General features: G+C 42.0%; 1 protein-coding gene across 2 annotated transcripts; it reads right to left on the bottom strand.

Annotated features, from left to right (window-relative positions):
* Positions 1–1,243: 1,243 nt before the first annotated feature.
* On the bottom strand, positions 1,244–17,656 carry STT3A (STT3 oligosaccharyltransferase complex catalytic subunit A). Of its 2 annotated transcripts, none has more exons than XM_084803760.1 (18): positions 17,349–17,656; positions 14,728–14,850; positions 13,989–14,049; positions 13,162–13,283; positions 12,638–12,783; positions 11,607–11,697; positions 10,481–10,587; positions 9,878–10,042; positions 8,748–8,928; positions 7,882–8,037; positions 7,355–7,446; positions 6,834–6,989; positions 6,349–6,537; positions 4,545–4,661; positions 4,234–4,336; positions 3,694–3,882; positions 3,188–3,303; positions 1,244–1,510 (listed from the first exon to the last, which is right to left on the bottom strand). In XM_084803760.1, the coding sequence occupies exons 2-18, from the start codon at positions 14,813–14,815 to the stop codon at positions 1,472–1,474; spliced, it is 2,118 nt and encodes a 705-aa protein (XP_084659886.1). In that variant the 5' UTR covers positions 14,816–14,850; positions 17,349–17,656; the 3' UTR covers positions 1,244–1,471. The 2 variants fall into 2 exon arrangements, with proteins under 2 accessions (XP_084659886.1, XP_084659885.1); XM_084803759.1 differs by having other exon boundaries at positions 17,598–17,656.
* Positions 17,657–18,114: the final 458 nt, after the last annotated feature.

Below are 18,114 nucleotides of genomic sequence, written 5' to 3'. Positions count from 1 at the left end.
TTAATTGTGCGTTAATACTCAGCCATCTGATTCAGCTTTGATATCCTTATGAGAAAACTGCTGTAATGTACTAATTATCCTTAGCAGTGAACAAAGGCAAATGTGCATATAGACTACTTTCCATTAGCCTAAGGCTGCAACTCACTTACCTGAAGTAACATCCCACTGAACATGAGTAGACTTACTTCTGATGCCACTGTAAATCAGCCGAATTTATGCCTTTGCAGTTTAAAAAGAAATCTTTATCTTACCTTCTTCAATCTTACATTAAGGTTGTTGGGAATGTGTGGGTGACTGATTTTTTAAGTTGTACATGAGGAACATATTAAGACAACTTCTTTGTCATTTAAATTGACAGCACTTGACCAGAAATGCAGGTATGAACTGGCCTTTAAGATAAAGTCCTGGCCCAAAACCATTTCCACAAAGGGCTCTCCTTGATTCTTTTTTGTGACTGCAAAATTGAATTCTTCATTATAATCATTATAGTTTGGTTTCAAAGAGCAAGTGTCCATTTATATACAGGGAGCTCCATTCCAAATTCAAACACGAGATGCTCCATCCTACTGATGACAGCCAGTGTATTTAAAGGCTTTAGGATTATTTATGCTACATGAGTAAAGACTTCTTTCATTAACAGCAGTTCATCTGATGTTGTTTAAGAGATATTCAACTGTGTCTCTCTCCCATCAGTGAGTTTAGTAGCAGAAAAGCCAACTGGTTATCATTTGGAAATATAATACACAAAACAGCTTGTGATATTAAGGTTGGCCAGAAATTTGATTGTAAGATCCAGCAGAGTATTGAGGAAATACATGGTTAAGTCTTTCACACTGTCTCTTATCCAGATCTTTTCTCAATCCAAACATGATACATGTCTTCCAACAGTGAGCAGCATCATTCTTCAATGATCAATTTAAGTCTTTAAAACAAAGTTCCTGAAGATCTATGAAAGAGGGAGGCCTACTGGATACGCAAATAGTATATTTCATTTATACACGGGATACATAGATTCCTTCAGTGGTATAAGCTGGAGGAAAGTTGGTTTCATATAGTATGAAACCTAAAAGTAAGACCTAAGCCCATTTACACGGGTAGAGTAGGTAGGAGAGTATCAGAGGTAGCTAGGGGAGGCGATTCAATAACTCTCACACACCCTTCTTTGAGTTACAGATTTCTGATCATTTAGACCACTATTGTGAACCATTAAGTAAAGGGTCAGAAGGAAATGAACAGGAATACACACTTTTCCATACCCTTTTTAATTATCCCATCATAAAGCTGCTGTTTCTGATTTGGTAGCTGGTTCGTATTTATAAAAATCATTCCATCGAATACAGACTCAATGCACGAGGATGGGATTTCTTGGGCAATTAAATCCCGATTCCTTACTGACAAACAGTATAAAAAACCCATCTGCTTCACAGGCAAAGGCTTGATCAGTGCTCATTATGGTACATCTGAAGGCAAATTACGTTCTTGACAATCCACGATTATCCAAGTCCTTTACCTGTTAAGACAAAATGAATGAAAGCTGTGATAATTAACCTAACAATTAACAATGGATTCTTTATCTTTATCACACACAGAGAAAAATGCTCTCTATTGCTTCTTTTTTCTGTTCATTGCTGATGAGAAATCTATTAACTTAAAGATACTCCTCTGTTTCCCAACGTAACCCAGATCAAAGGTTTGGCTACCATTTCACTTCACTTCACTTGTATTGTGATGCAGTGGCTCACTTCCCAGTTCAGAATTTAGCAGCAGGACAAGCTTTCACAACTCATTAGGATTAAAGACCTGGAACAGCACACACACATATACCATGCCAGAAGCAAATGCAAATTTTCCCCCTGCTATTTAAATATGGAAAGAAAACTTAAAGGCAGGAAGCAAACAGGTATGGCAAAGAGTGCAACAACCACTAACATTAAAAAGATTACTATAGTTTTCTTATTCCAAAAGTCTGATCCAATGATACTGAGGGAGCTAGCCGGTATGGGTCAGAGCTAGGGTTGGCGGAGAATTTCTCCCCGTAACTTCGGGGGGCTGAGCGCCAACGTGTTCGGCCCCCCGAACAAGTTTCGGGGAGAAATTCTCCGCACCCCCCCCCCCCCCCGAGACGGGACTTACCTTTGGCGAATGTCCCTCCCGGCGGCGGGTCCGGCCGGCGGTTCGGCGGGTCTTTGTCCGGGGTGGGAGCGGCAGCCAGTCTTTCGACCGGCTGCCACCACCGCCATTCCAATAAAAGAAAAGAAAAAAAAACGCCCCCGTGATAGGCTACGTGATGATTAACGTAGCCTATCACGGCTGACTTTGCAGATCTAGCCATGATAGGCTACGTTAATCGTCACGTAGCCTATCACGGGGGCATTTGTTTGTTTTTTAACTTTTTAGTTTGCGGCCGGGCAAGGCGAGGCACCTCCTCCCCGGCCTGAATTTCGGCCGGGCGAGGCGGGAAGCCTCCCCCCCAGCCTGAATTTCGGCCGGGCGAGGCGGGAAGCCTCCCCCCCCAGGCCTGAACTTCGCGGGGGGAGCAGCGAAGCGCCTCCCCCCCACCGCGAAAAGCTCCGAGGACAGGTAAGTGACTTTCGTCCATCCCTAGTCAGAGCTATCTTTTTTATTCTAATGTTCATAATTCAACTGCTCCAGTAACCTCTATGCTCCTTTTTCTGCTGTTTAAAGATCCTTCTTCCTTCCCTAACCTTTGTATAAGATCAGGCTATCAAATGAAAAGTTAAGCGCACCTAAGCACATTTTAGTGTGCTTACGGGTTCCTAACTCTGCCTAGGAATGGGGCTGTCAGTGTGCTACTACTTGGCTGCAGATTATCATCCAGACGTAAGATTTACTTATTTCAGAGATGCACCACACAATTTGGCAATCAACAATTCTTCCTGTTCCCCTACAGCCTGGATGCTGAGTGAACTGCTGAGTATACTTTTCTTTGGGAGTGGGTAAAGTTTAAATAATTTCCAAATCTAGTACAAGCCATGTTCTGTATAACTATCCACAGTTTGCATGTGTCATAGCAATCACAAATCTCAAACAAATAACTTAGGACTTCAGCCTTGTACAAAAAGGGTGTTTCATATTTGCTGTCTGCAAAAAACAATGTAGATCACCCAATTGCTTTCATTTCTCCTCTTCACATTTAGGCAGGTGAAGGGCCCTAGAACTTGCTTACTTTGTATATTCGGACTAGCCAGTGTTCTGTGGTGTATGCCTCCTCCAATACATCAAGCTCAAAGTCTTTGTTGCCAATTTCAGCATTTCTCACTCTGTCATAACCTGGAGGACGCTCTAGAAATGAGGAGAAAAATAATGACCAAAAGAAGCTTTCCTGGTGCCCCATCATCCACCCATCCACATTAACTCTAGTTTTTCCACCCTTAAAACTCCTTCCAAGTTAGTAACAATCTGGAGTATTCAACATATCCTGTTTTTCCAGCCAGGCTTCCATCAATATGCAGCAATGCCTTGTTCAGTATAAGGCTCAAATGGATAAGGCGAGCAAAATAAATAGGATTATGGCATGCTTTTTTCCTACCACACTCCTATTATGCTATAAACTCTGATTATATGTCAGAGAAAAGACCAGATACTGGGAGAACCAGGGATTGAATATAAATTCAACTACTAGGCAACATTTCTGATCATGAGTTCTGCAATATTCAAATTAATATCACTCACTGGCTTCTGTGTAGACCTGTCCAAAGCGGTAGTAGCACATCTTGTACATAAGGCAGTTAAGCAGCACAGGGGATCCCTCCCTGTCCACACGGAACTCTCCTGTTGATGTGTAGTAATCGTGCTCCTTTATGTGCTTGCCAGTATCTGTGCTCCCTCCAATTCGCACCATCCATAAAAATTTGTTGATATCTAAGGGAGAGATAGCAGTGTGATCCAAATTCATCAGTATAACACATCAGTGAGGACAACCAGTTATGGAATTAATGACATGCCACAAGATCAGAAAAAAAGCCACCCCTCGCTCTTGGTTAAAAGGGATTATGTGGGCCATTACTGGGCTCTTTATACAGAAAATAGGATCCACCTAAGAAGGAATTTCTCAACATCTACAATGCCATAGCACGTGCAAATTCTCTCTCAGCCTTACCGTGAATCAACAGGGAATATCAGCATGACATGGAAAGTAAGGGTGGAGCACTGAACAGTGGAAGTTCCTTTCATGGGAAATGTACAATTTGCATAATAGAAGTATATGATTACCATCTGAGGAATATCCAGTGAGGCCTCCAAATATAACTAGCACATAACTGACATCCAGCTCCCTCATAATCTCATAAGCTCGCTCTTCTGTGGACGCCATGGCCTGAAAATAAAACAGCAGCTTATAAATTCACTGTACATCAGTTACAATGCCTTCTAACTTGACAGTCTAATCCAGTCTTTCAGCTTAGTTACTCATAATTCATTGCATGCATAAAGGTTCATTCCCAGAGACTCAAGAAAATGTAACATGCCTTCATGTTCAAAACGTTAGGAAGAAAATCTAGAATTCGTAGAGTTGCTGGACCTACCTGACCAACTCGAGAAATGTGGGTGTTATTCCAAGTGTTGTTATCCACAAGAATCGTTCGGTTTGCCATGGCTGTTATCTGATACCCATAATCCCACCAGGACATAACCTTTGCATCCTGAGCTCAAAGACAAAAAGGCGATCAACATACGTTCTATGAGCTAACACACACCAAATGTACTAAACACATTTGGGCTAATTTGTGATAGGGACGGGGCAGGGGAGAACTATGCGGCTACTTTTTTTTTTTCCCCTGGATCAGCATCTTAGGCTTATCAGTTGAATGATAATGCCAATGTTCTAGGAATTTTATAATATGAGTATACAAAGTAGTTTTTTTGCATAGGTGAAATAAAAATGTAAGTATGATAAATTTGGCTTTGTTTATAGACCTAATACACTTGCTGACAGATGATTTGTAATTATAAAAAGGTTTTAGTTAGAAACCATTCTGCTTGGGATTGAAGGTTTTGTATGTTATATTACATGAACTAGTAATTTTCAAACAGACTTGTTTTTTAAGTACTGGAATATATGTACAAAACTTTTCAAGAGCCCTGGGACTGCAAAGCTGAAGGGAAGCACATTCTGGCCTCTGCCATCAACCAAGGCCCCAAGGGCTACTGGGAGGAAAAACCGCCCACCTCCCAGGAAGATCATCATCTCAAGCAACCCATTGGCCAGAAATGGAGCAGCTGCATGGAGCTTGCTTCTCCTTCCCTGCTAAAAAGTTCATTCTGCTCCAACCTCTTGTACTTGCTTGCATTTCTCTCCCCTCCCCATTCCTGTTTCCTTTTCTATAATTTTCTATCTATTAGATTGTGAGCCTTTAGCCAGGGAGTGTCTTATCTCTTAGTACCTGTACAGTGCTTAGAAAATGTTAGGAAATTTATAAGGTCATTATTAGTATTAACTTTATTTATAGTATTTTATTGATTTTATGTATAGAATGTTGTTGGGGTTAGGGGAGAGCTGCTTTATTTTTATTCTCAGTATCTGCATGTGTGATTTTTCTTTCTTTCAGAAAAACATTGTGGAGGTGGTGCTGACAACAAGCATTCCCCCCCTCCACCTGGAGTATATCCAAGACACTTAGAAGCAGCACACATTCAGATAGCTGGCAGTGCAAGAACATTAGCTGACATCCCAGAATGGGCAACAGTCCCTTCACGTAATGGCACTACAAATTCATAATAGATTAATCAGTAATTGAAAATTCATGTGGTCCTTTATATTTTAGGGGGAAGTATAAAATTAATAAATGCAGAAGCCTTAGACATAAAGTTAAGAAAACTACCTGCTCATGTATGCACCCAAACAGACTATTAAGATCTTCTATTGTGGCCCCACTAATAGTACCCCTGCCTTTTACATCAATATCAGTGGCAACAAGAGACAGAGACTTTTTGGTTTTGGTGCTTTTCCTGTGGAACTCCACCTCTGCCCCCCAACCATTCACCAGGTTCCTTTCTTGATTATTTTATTCCTCAACTTTTAATGGTATCTGATGCTTACTGATACTACTCAATCTGTTGACATGTTTATCCATTTAAAGGTTGCTGACTTTTATACAAATGATTTTATGTTTTTATATTGTTAGCTGTCTTTGAAATCCTTGTGATTGAGAAGAGGGTATAAATATTTTAAATAAATATTAGCTGACACATGTGCTTTAGCCTAAACTTTGGCCACCATAAAGGCAAGAAGCACAACTGTTCCTCCATGATTATCAGGACCCTCAGCCTCTCCACTGCATCTAAAACAAACACATCATGTGTACCGATGCCGGCCCTGTAGAGATTTACCTCTGGCGTATTGTGACGAAGCCAGTAATAAGCCTCCCTGAAGTCATCAAATATTATCCTGCTCCCATCACCACCACGAGCAGACAGCACTATGGAGGGGGAAGAGTAAGCTTCACTGGTTACCCAAGTTGAATGGAAAGTGTAGGTGATCAAGAAGAAAGCCATGACTAGGATCATGCCACTGGCAACCTAGGACAGCAACAGTAACCGTGAAAAAATGCAAACACTGTAGTTATGTTCTTTACTTTGGTAAAGATCACCATCTTGTTAACGGAATAATTTTGAACATTCTCTCAGAAGCTAAACAGAACCTATCTTTTAAAACAGAAAAATTGTTCTCCACAAGTTACTCAGCTGATCTAAAGATTGTCTGATGTAATTCTCACAATATTCCCTTCAATTTCTAGTGAAGCAACCTATGACTTCCATAGTCATATCCTTAACATTTGCCTGAAAAGTGTGATAAAAAGATAACAATCACTCACTTCATTTTTGATGGGGTAAGTAGAATCCTGTTGCTTTTTAGATTTCTTGTCTGGTCGACTGATATCTAGATTTTTCATATAAGTTGACAATACTTGAGAGACTCCAATGCCAGACAAAATACACATCACTGGGGCCAATACCAGCATGAGACGAACCTGTTAAGACAGCAGTACACTAAGCATCTGGCTACTATGCAGATGAAACAAAAATTATGAAGGCACAAAGAGACAGCAGAAGTTATTAAACATTCAACTGAAAAACAAAAACAAAATATGGATGGCTGTCTTCAAGCTACTCAGCCATAAATACATATTTCATTCACTGGGGTGTGAAACTGAAAAGGTGGTCTGATGTGGTACTAGTGTCTGCATCAAAAGAATACATTATCCACTCTTCCCAGATGATGTTCTCTTGACTCAGTTGGGGTCAAGTAAGAGAATCTGTGTTTTATATTACACTGTTGCACTAGTACAACTCTCCTAAACTGGCCAATCCCGTGAGACATCCATTCAGTACTCACCATCACAGCAGAGAAGTACATGCTGGTCACACCGTACATGATAATAAAAATGCGAGCATCAGATAGGTTGCTGAAACAGTAGTATAGACCAACTGTGTATGTGTGGGGGGGGGAGAGAGAGGGAGGGAGGGAGAGAGAGAGAGAGAGGCGGGCGGGTTAGATGCTATGCATGCAGACAGTAAGGTATAGAACATTCTTATGCAAACAATGTGTACGTAACATGGACATTAGGGACTAACAGAATCAAAAATTCAAAGCACACAAATTACCCTTCAGAGTAGTGGCATCTTCTAACCAACTCTTGGTCTTCTTCAATACATGCCTGAACCCTCTCTCCACAGCAAGATGCTAGGTTATCATTATCTGTTAACTCTCTTTTTGTCTGGTAATGGACAGTGTTTAAAAAGAAGTCCATTCATTTCCTGGAGAAGGTCAGTAAAGTTTCTGCTGCTTTAAAAGAAGAGTCAGCTATTCAGCAGAAAATGATCACTACGAAAGCATTTAATAAACAGGTAAGTTATACAAACCTGGGAACATGAAAACAAGAAGCTGCAGATCAAAATAATAAGATGACCATGTGGTAGGCTGGTGCTCAGAGACTGAAGCAATGATGGGAATATTATTCTTTGCATAGGAAGGATCAAGCAGTGAGTAGAAGCGGCCAGTCCATGGGGAGATTTTTCCTGGCACAGGTGAGAGAGATCCAAATTCACATAGGGATATTAACAAGCAGAGTTATACTATATTATGTGGCAGTCAATATCTCAACAAATCTACACAATGTTCATTTCCGATATACATGTTTTGTAACTAAAAGTTTCCAAAATATAGATTTAAAAGTTCAGTTGTGCTAAAAAATACAGCAAAATGTATAAAAGATGGAGCTCTAGCAACATTTATTTTTCTTTACTCGGTTTATCAGAACAATTATTTTTCTTTCCTTGAGAACACTAATCACGTAAGGAAATGTATTTGCCTATTGTAGATAATTCTGTTCTTGCTTCCCATAGTGCACCTACTTATCCAGAGCTCTCCAAAGCCTTAAGCACCAGACCAATTAAGTCCTGCTCCAAGTATGAGATTTCACCAAATAGACTGATTTTTTTCAAGTTTTTATATACTGTCCAACAAACTTGCTTTTAAAGAAACAAAAAAGTTATTCCAAGGATGTTGAATTCTATGCCCTAAATTGTGTGCTGACGTAGTACAGCTATCGCATTCTTGATAGAGGCAAGTAAAAATCCTTTTTAAAGGTTTAACAAAACATGGTTCTAAACAAACAAACAAAAATCTTGTTAAGAGAAAGATTGTTCATATGCATCATATTATCATTCCTATGAAACAGCACAAAATTATGCTACCATACATCTTTGTAGCATAAACATCACCACACCTGTCAGCATCAGAACAGCTCCTATTGATAGAAGGACAAACCCAACCAGGGAGATCACACTCCTAAACAGAATCTCAAATTGCTGAGGGTTCAGTTTGCTGCGCAGATAATCCACAAAGGCATGAATCTGACATAGGCCAAATACACCCAATGCAGCCATGTGTTCAGATGACAGGACAGGCTGCAGGAAAGAACAACAGTCACGGTTAAGATGTATTCTGTGACAAATAATTTGTCTCTGGCTAATGGTCTCATATAAGCCACCACTTAACCACAAAGAATTAACATCAGCAATTGGGCTGAGTACATGGGCAATTAGTTTAATACCAGCTAAAGTTTGTCTGCTGGCCTCCTTTTCCATTTGTTGCTGATACCTGCTACAGATTTGATTACTCTCTGTACCCCGTAATTTCATATTCCACCTCAATGGGCTGGTTCACATGTAGCACTAAACCACGGTTTAGCGCTACATGTATAAACTGCAGTGAGTTCACGAAAGTCTCAGACTTGTGTGCTTCCCCCTACTGTGCCGTTTGTTTCATGGAAACCCAGTTTAATGTTATCTTCAAACCACAGATTGTGGTTTTAAACAAATTCTGGCTAGTTGAACAACCAGAAGTTGGTTTGTTTAGAAACTTTACAGAGTTTGTTTTAAGCCAGAACTTCTGGTGCAGATTCTGTGAAACTGAAACTAAATACTGCAGAAGTCCTTCCCCCTGTTGCATGGGGGGGGGGGGGGAGTGCATGAGCTCAAAGCTTTACTAGGGCTTTTTGCAGCTTATGCACATGGCACTAAGCAACTGTTTCGCATTATATGCAAACTGGCCTATGAGCATTTTTCACATGATGGTTCAGATGCAGCCCAAGGATTTGATAAAGCCCAGAAAGACTACACTACTCTATGGCTAGCATAATAGAGAAGATGGTTGTTTTATGGGAACAGAGGCATTTTATGAAAAGGTTACAATGCAATTATATTCCTCTGTTAAATGGTATGCGTTATTTGAGAGCTAAACCCAGTGGATTAGCTTAACATTTCCCTACTATACAGAAGAGTGGTTTTTTTCCTAGCCAACTGATTTGCACAAAATTAAAGTAACAGATGTTTCCCAGTATCTCAGATTTCTCACCTGGAAGCCAACAAAAGAGATCTGCATTGATAAGATGGTGCCTAAGCAGTATACTGTGCAATAAGCCACATATATCCGGTGTGAGAATCGTCCAGTCAGCATCAGCACCAGGACATGAAGGGGAATGAGATTAATCAAAAACACATAGCCACCCCATGAAGAAACCTAAGATAAAACAAGCACAGCAATTATATCTCCAAATCCTACAAAGACCAAGGTCTCACTTCATGCAAAGAGACTGCTTACCTAACAAAGCAAATTATTTTTAACTTCAGAGAAGTCCATAGTTGCCTCTTCCTTTCCATGCCAAAGAGGCACAACCTTATAGCAGAGACTTTAACACTTGCTAAACATTTAGCCAAGTTCACCCACTGTTGAGCCAGTGGTAAAAACAGCTTGGTTGTGCCCAATATCACTGGTAAGGCTAAGAGATGGTTGCCTAAGGCCACCTCATTTGTTTGTGACTGAGATAAGGAGGATTTCCTGGCTCATAAATCAGTGGGCCATGGCACCAATCCACTTGCCACCCTCTCCCACCAAACACTAGGAACAGCTGACAAGTAGTTCAAGAAATTCAAAGCATTCTTGAAAGCTATCATTTACCATGTAGAAATAGGCAAGTGCACACATGGCTGCCCAATAGATCGAGCCCGTCTTCACTGCTTTAATCCACATGTAGTAGGTCAGAAGCATACAGAATATAGCAATACCTGGAAATAAACAAAGGCACAGGGGTCAAATTTGGACTATTTCAAACCAAACATGCAATAGTATTAATCTGCTCCAAAGGTTTTTAACACAGCAAACCTCACTATAATGTGTTTTGAATTATCACCCTTTCTTTCTGACAATTTAGTTTATATTTATCTCTTAATTACATTAGCTCTTCACAGTAGTTCCAACAAAAGAATTACAGAATTGCTTAGAAACATTATGAAATTGCTCAGTTCATTGCCTGCATAAAGCATAGTAGTAATGGCAACAGATATCTAATCTTATAACTTATTATTTTAAAGGCGTTTAAAAGAAGTGTTATGGATTTAGTTATAGCATATTTTACATGAGGTTTTGAGCAGCGAACTTTCATATGAATACATACTAACGAAGTTAGAAAGAGGACGCTTTAGTAACTTTCTCATATAGAAAAAAAGACACCAAGCCTCAGGAAGCTGTATTTTCCAATAAATACTTGAACACAGTGCTCTAACAACTACATGTGAGAAATATACATACATATATATATGAGTGAAATATCTATTATTTGTGCAAAGGCTTGAACATTTACCTTTTCTTCCAAGAAAAAAAGACTGCTTTTTCATAATACGTGGTTCAGAAATAATATTATTCCAGTTTTCAATTCTATGTTCCATTTACTAGTCCATGTGACAGATGGATTAAGAGCATTAAGGTAACATGCATATTGTTAGTCTTTGGAGATAATCACAAACAAATGAATCAAGATCCAATAGCTATGAAAGACCAAACCAGCCAGTTACATCAATCAAGAGGCACCAATTCTTATCACAGATCTTGGCATTTTTTCCTATAGAGCCATGGAACACAGAGCATAGTAACAGAGACCTTGACTGTCTATTGCTTACATGGATGAAGAGTCTTATGTAGTATAAAGAAAAGGAAGGATGTAAGCTTTGCTAATCTCCGTGCCCATATGAAGAATCATGCAATTTCCACTTGACAACATGTAGGGCACTTTAAACACTGATCTCACCTTCATTATCATAGGATCCAGCAACAGAACGGGAGATGTAGCCAGGTACCACAGCAATCATTGCAGCTGCCAAGAGACCTGCCCCTGCATCCTAGCCAGAAAAAGAAGGAAAGATACAGATGCTTTAGTCATTAACAAGAACTGTAATAAGTACAACCAGAGATACTAAGTGGATGTGAATGTTATTACATGCAAGAGACGGTTGGTCGGGCAAGCCAAGTTTTTCTCAGCTCTAAGTTATCCTGCAAAAGATAGTGGGGAGTGGGGTGGATACCCAGAAGGGATGAAAGCTATTATGAATAAAGTCCTAACCTAGACCTAACCAGTAACAAATGAAGTTCCAAGATAAAATACACATCTGATTACTAACTTCTGACCAGCAATAGGAATAAAAGGGCACGGACTTTCTATTTGAGCATTCAAAATGTGCCTTATCTTAATATTTAAGATGCATGTAACATCCCATTACAAACCAGCAGATAGCTTTCATTGCTAGGACTCAACAACCATCTCCAGGCTGAGTATCTGGAGGCTCAGAAAATCTTTGTGCCCATGGATACATTGGAAGTTTGTGAATCACACTTATTTTGGATAGCCCAGGCTATCCTTCAAGATAGACCAACACAAAGGTTCCCAGTCCCTCTTTCCTCCAAAACCCCAGTATCCATGTTAAGATTTTGAACAAGCCGAATGTTAGAGAGGCTGCAGAATTTCCTTCATCTGCATAACATTCAGGTTTGCAGATGGGGAGGACAGGGGGCTGAATGCAGACATTTTTGTTACAAAATATGAAACCCTGTGTGCAAAATTACTGTTTCATCACATATCTGAACGTAAGGCCAGATGCACAAAATGAAGTGCCTGAGAAATCTTGCTTAAGTCACATGTAATCAATATAGTTATTTTTAAAAACAGCAAGCATTAGAAACTAAAAATACCTGCCTCAGCTCTTTTTCAATAGTACACAAATAAACCAAGCATTAGACAGTGCAGCTACAAGCCCAGCAACTTTGCTCTATCATTGTTTTTACCTTGAGTTCTTTGGTGAGGTGATACGTTACTATGGTGGTGAAGGAGGAGAAAAGGGGAGCCAGGAAAACACACACGTTTCTGATGTCAATCGTAATATGAAAGAAGTGCAGAACGTGATAGATTGCTGCTGATGTGATCATTAAGCCTGAAAGAAAGAGATGTCATAGCAACGAGTCATTGATTTTCCAGAAACAAAAGAGCAGAACTGAGCAGGTGTAGGACTTGGGAGACCTGAATCAAATGTGGTCCACTGAAGGGTGATGCCTGGCCTCCAAGTGGTGAACTACAGGCTCTCTGATATTGGTAGTTTTACTTTAAATGAGTTTAATGGAACGCAATAGCCATTCTGTCTGGTTGCAGCACTACTTGGAAGATACATGGCAGTATCTTCCAACATCTCCCCAATATCTCTAGTCAGTCTCCAATAGCTTTCATCCACAGAATGTAAGAAAAGGACTGAACTACAGTTTTATGCTGTTACAACACACTGTCTCCCCATATTCAAGAAACAGCATTTGTTTACCTGGATAGATAGTTCCACCAATGATCCTCCCCAGCGGATACCATGCTCTATCATCAAACCAGTTGTGAAATTTGTAGAAACCCTCTTCTGCCAGGAAGCGAGTTGTGCGGTAGTTAAAATACCTATGATAGCAACAGAAGTCTGAGTCGCTTTCAAGTTGGACATTGTAATATGAGGAACAGCAAACAGCAATCTCAGCCTTCAGCTAAGGTGCTGATGCAGAAGTGCTGCCAAATCTAATATACAAAGTAGTGCCAATTTGATTGTTGAGCAATTTTTTTAATCAGGAAATAAGATCCTTACTAGATCCAAGCACAAGCACTCCAAATGCACAAACAAACATTTTGCTAAGGATTCAGTCTTCTCTGCAGGCAACCAGTAGCAGCCAGCCTTATGTTCCATTTCTAATGGACTATTACGAATTATTTATCATGCTACGTTGCCTTATACAGGCTTTTGTAAATCATACTGGATGTCTGCAGCTAAAGAACCTTAAGCATTGTCCTGCAGTCCATTAATTTTGAAGACTGGAATTCTAGTTGGCCTCACAGCTTTAGATATTACTTTATTAGATCCAGATGGATCTGACTAGACTGTATTCTAGTTGAATTGCAAATTTCACCGAGGTTAAGCCTATTAAAATTCTCTCCAGAAAAACTCTCCATCATTGGTACATTTTGAAACCCTGTTATTGAAGCAGAACAATATACTTCATCATCTTTAAATCTAACACATTGCAAGATAACACCACAATCTGTGCCTGAACATGACAGGATAACTGATCTCTTAAATCAAAACAGAGTAAAAAGGGCAAGAGGGATACTTACGGATCAAATTCATGAATGACACTCTCAAATCTTAGCACAGAGAAGAGTCTCGTAGAGAAAGCTGTAAAACAAAAGAAAGGAACATTCATGCACAGACACAGGTTAGATGGTTTTAACACTTTACTGTAGGAAGCTTAGGGAACAATCCTATGGGATTGCTCCTTGCTAGGCAGAAGCCTCTGAGGCTTCCAAGTATCCTCTCTCTGCCAGGGTGCTGCCAGCAGGGCAGGAGGAGCAATGGAGACAATTTTCAACTCTCTCTCCTCCTTTTTAAATTTTCCCTCTAGTGGGTATCCATGTGGGGGTGGGGCTCGAGAGGCCATAGGATACAGCAGATCCTGACCCTTCCTCTCCCACCAGAATGCCCCCTTCCTTTACATCTATGAGGTCCTCTTGCAATCTCAGGAAGCAGGTACTGCAGTGCTTTCTGCAGTGGCTTTGAGGGGTCAGGATCAGATCTCAGAGCCCCCCTCCTGAAGTTATAGGAGAGGGGATGCTTCGGGAGGGGGAATCCAAAAAATCCTATGTCCCTGGGATCCTCTCACAGGGACCACAGGATTGCTCCCCTAATGACTGGAAAAAATTATAGTCAGCAGATAAACATCAAATGTAGGGGTAGAAAACTTGAGGTCCAAGCACCAAGGTCCAAGATGCACCGTAATCCAGAAGACTGGAGGTAATGCTTATAGCCATGTATCATCCTTCCCAACTAGAGGGGTTTTTTAAACCTCAAACTTACATAGCACAGCTGCCATTGACAGAATGAGGAGCTTGAGGAGGGTGTCCTGTTTTTCATAGGACAAGCGGAGGAAGCCTAACTTGGTCATTCTGGCTAAAGCAGCAACAAACAGTATTTAAACACCTGGAACGAAAACAGAAATGAAAGACAAGCAGTTACGAAAATGAAGAAATGTAACCTAATCTTCAAGCTCTTTAACTTATAACATTACAAGCAAATATATTTCTCAGGATGGGTCATTTCTTAGGCCACAAAGGTCTCTCTTCTATCAGGGCCAATTTAAAAAGTAATTGCTTTAGGAAGCACTCCAACTGACACTTCCCCACAAAGATGTCCTTTTCTCAAAGCAACTGTTCCAATAACGCCATCCACCCATATAAGCCTCTGAAATCCTACACACGCTTACCTGGGAGTAAGTTCTATTAAACTCAATGAGCTTGTTTCTGAGTAAATATGCATACGATTGTGCTGTATATAACCCTGTCCCCATCAATCATTCTAATGTATCTTCATTACATATCACCACAGTGGCTTTCAGACAATAAACAAACCCATGTTTAGCATGTGTTCCTAAACTGTGTAAAGGCAGACTGAATGGGGATTTTCTTTATAGTTACAAATTTTCAAATATATTGAAAATAAAATGCATCATAATAGTACCAAAATGGGTTTCATAAACTCATAGATGGGCTTTTAAGTAAATCCCACTCAACCAAGTCACTGACTCTGAGGTCTATCACACTGATCTCCTTGGAGAAAGGATAGGTAAAGGTAACAAATAATTATACCTACACATAGGCACATTGCACCAGCTAACATATCTACAACCGAGAGCTGCATTTCTTTGGCTGTTCTTAAGTCACACGTCTATGCTTTATTCTCTAGACATGGCCTTGCCTGAGAAGACCCCCACAACCAGTGCCAGACAGGATATAGACACACATGGTTTTACGTAACATTCAGTATGCCAGCAAGGCTTTTGTTCATCCTTGTCAGGGTGTGAATGTGTGTGAGATGTATGCAAGAAATATTGGTGGATATCTCCAAAACTGACCATGTTTTTTTGTTTTTGCCAAAATTTAACTACCCCCCATCACATAAACATTTCACTCCACTCCTAAATAAGATGCTTTGGAAACAGATCTGTATGTACCACAGCAATATCAAAACAGGAGTATGCCAAGAAGAGCATTCATTCAATCAAGCTCTAGAGATGAGATGTATATTCTGTAGGAGTCTGGCCTATAGCAACAGAATGTGCACAATTACTGTACGTGGCTCTACACAGCTCAATTACACTCCACGGAGTGTAAGAATGGAAAACTGTAATACAATATTTTAGACTTGATAATTGTCACAAAAATAGTATAAAACTGAAAAAGAGACATGAAAAGAAGAGATGCTTTCTATGGCTTTTTGATGCTATGGCAATCTACTTAATGTGATTTTAGAGATCCAGACAAATGCTTTTAAGAAGTTAAAATCCTTTTATAGGGAGCCCAGTCTGGGGAGGGGGGGATGCATTTTTGCTGGGTGTGTACATGTGCTGAGAAGCTGCAGCAAATGCATCTTCCAAGGGCTATATGCCAAGTACAGACACAGCATGGACACCTGTGTGTGTTGATCTGCACATAGGCATGCATTACATGCATTTCTCCGCAGGCAATTCCTAACGTGTGGAGGAAAGTGTTCTGTGGGTTGAGGAATATTTGACACAAGGCAATATAAAACAGATGTGGTGAACAGGGAGGAGGGAAATCTTTGTAGAAACAGAGTATTGGGATGTAAAACTGAAGCTGCTTTATACTGAGCCATCAGTCCATCTAGTCCAGAAGTGCCCGACACTGATTCTCCAAGGCCTCAGTACATGGCTTTTTCCCAGCTCTGCTCTCTGAGAAACTTTTAATTGGAGATTCTGAAGACTGAACCTGGATCCTTCTGCATGCAGAACAAGCTACTATGACCTCTGTGAGGAAATAGGTTGCAAACCAAGTAGAGGAAGGGTGTCTTGTAGCTTTTACAAGGCTGAAAGATTTATGGAGCTGGACATTTCTTCTAAGGAAGGAAGAATCCATGCCCTCTATCTGTGCAAGCCTGGTCCAAAAGGGAGAATGTGGCAACAGAGCAGGTAGTACAGCTTTAGGTTTCTAGCGGGTGGAGAAGTCACGTTGCAAAGCTCCCCTTACCTCACCCTTCTCTAAGCTCGTGCCCTCCAGATGTCCGGATAGCTCCCAGCATTCCTGAGCAGTGACCCTGCTGGCTGGCGCTGATGGGAGTCGAGACCCAAAACATCTGGAGGGCACCAGGTTAGGGAAAGCTGCCTTGCCTTCTGAAGAAATCACTATCATGAGAAAACTAGGACAACGCTGAGGCGACTAGCCTACAACCTTCTTCCGCGGTATGCTATTTTTCTACTTGCAGGGAGGCTGTGCGCGTGGGTTTCAGTGCGCCCCTCATATTTTACTGCCTCACCCCCGCAGTTCCCTGCAAGCAGAAAGCTAGCCCATCAGGAAAAGAGGTCCATAGGTTAGCCCTCTCACAAGCGTGCTAGCCCTCTCCCGGCAAGAATACGTGTGTTTAAGAGGTCATGAGGCATTCAAAAAAGGCGCACACACACACACCCCGTCGCTGCAGAATGAAGCGGCACAGTCCGCTCTCCCACCGCAGGGCGCCCACCCCGTCTTGCTTTCGCGGGTCGCCCGCAGGCCAGCCGCGCGGGGGAGCCCGCTGCCCCCCAGCAGCCTCCCCACAGTCCGCTGCAGCCAGGCCTTTTTCCTCAGGGCGCGCCATTCACGTTTGAAAGGGCCGCCGCCGCCCACACGGCCTGCGGCGGCGACAGCGCCTCTCGACTGCGGGCGACGTTCCCTCACCTGGGACTCCGGAGCCGCTCCCCGTCCCGCTCCCTCAGCCATCCGCTCCGCGCGCACCCACTCCCTGCAGCATCGCCGGCCCGCCTCCCCCGGACCCCACTCCGGGGGCACCATTGGCGGAAACGTGCGTCTGTCGCTCTCAAGGCCCCGCCTTACGGCAGAGGGGACAGGACGGGGCCCGCGTCCGTCAGCGAAGGGGAAGTTTGGGCGACGCGCTCGGCCGCCTTCCGTCTCCGATTGGTGAGGAGCGGCGCCGACGGGGACGGCTGTCTTGGCGGGGAGAGGGAAGCTCGGTTGAGGCGCAGCAGTGACGTGTCGCTCTTCAACGATGGGGCAGAGACGGGTTTCTGGGGGCGGGGGAGGCGCGGCTATGGGTGATCACGTGGCAGGATACGGCGGGCGCGGGGGGGCGTCTGCGAAGGGAAGGTTGGCCCGCGGGGTCGGGGCCCTGCAGGCCGCGGCTAGTGCTTCAGAGGAGCGCTCCGGAGGGAAAGACGCGGCTCCTCGCCCCGGAGCT

Source organism: Heloderma suspectum, chromosome 6, assembly GCF_057233095.1.
Source record: "Heloderma suspectum isolate Gila_16-S chromosome 6, 16-S_ref, whole genome shotgun sequence".
In the NCBI taxonomy this organism is placed as follows: domain Eukaryota; kingdom Metazoa; phylum Chordata; class Lepidosauria; order Squamata; family Helodermatidae; genus Heloderma; species Heloderma suspectum.
The sequence above is the reverse complement of the archived record's forward strand: the minus strand, read 5'-3'. Positions and strand labels throughout refer to the sequence as shown.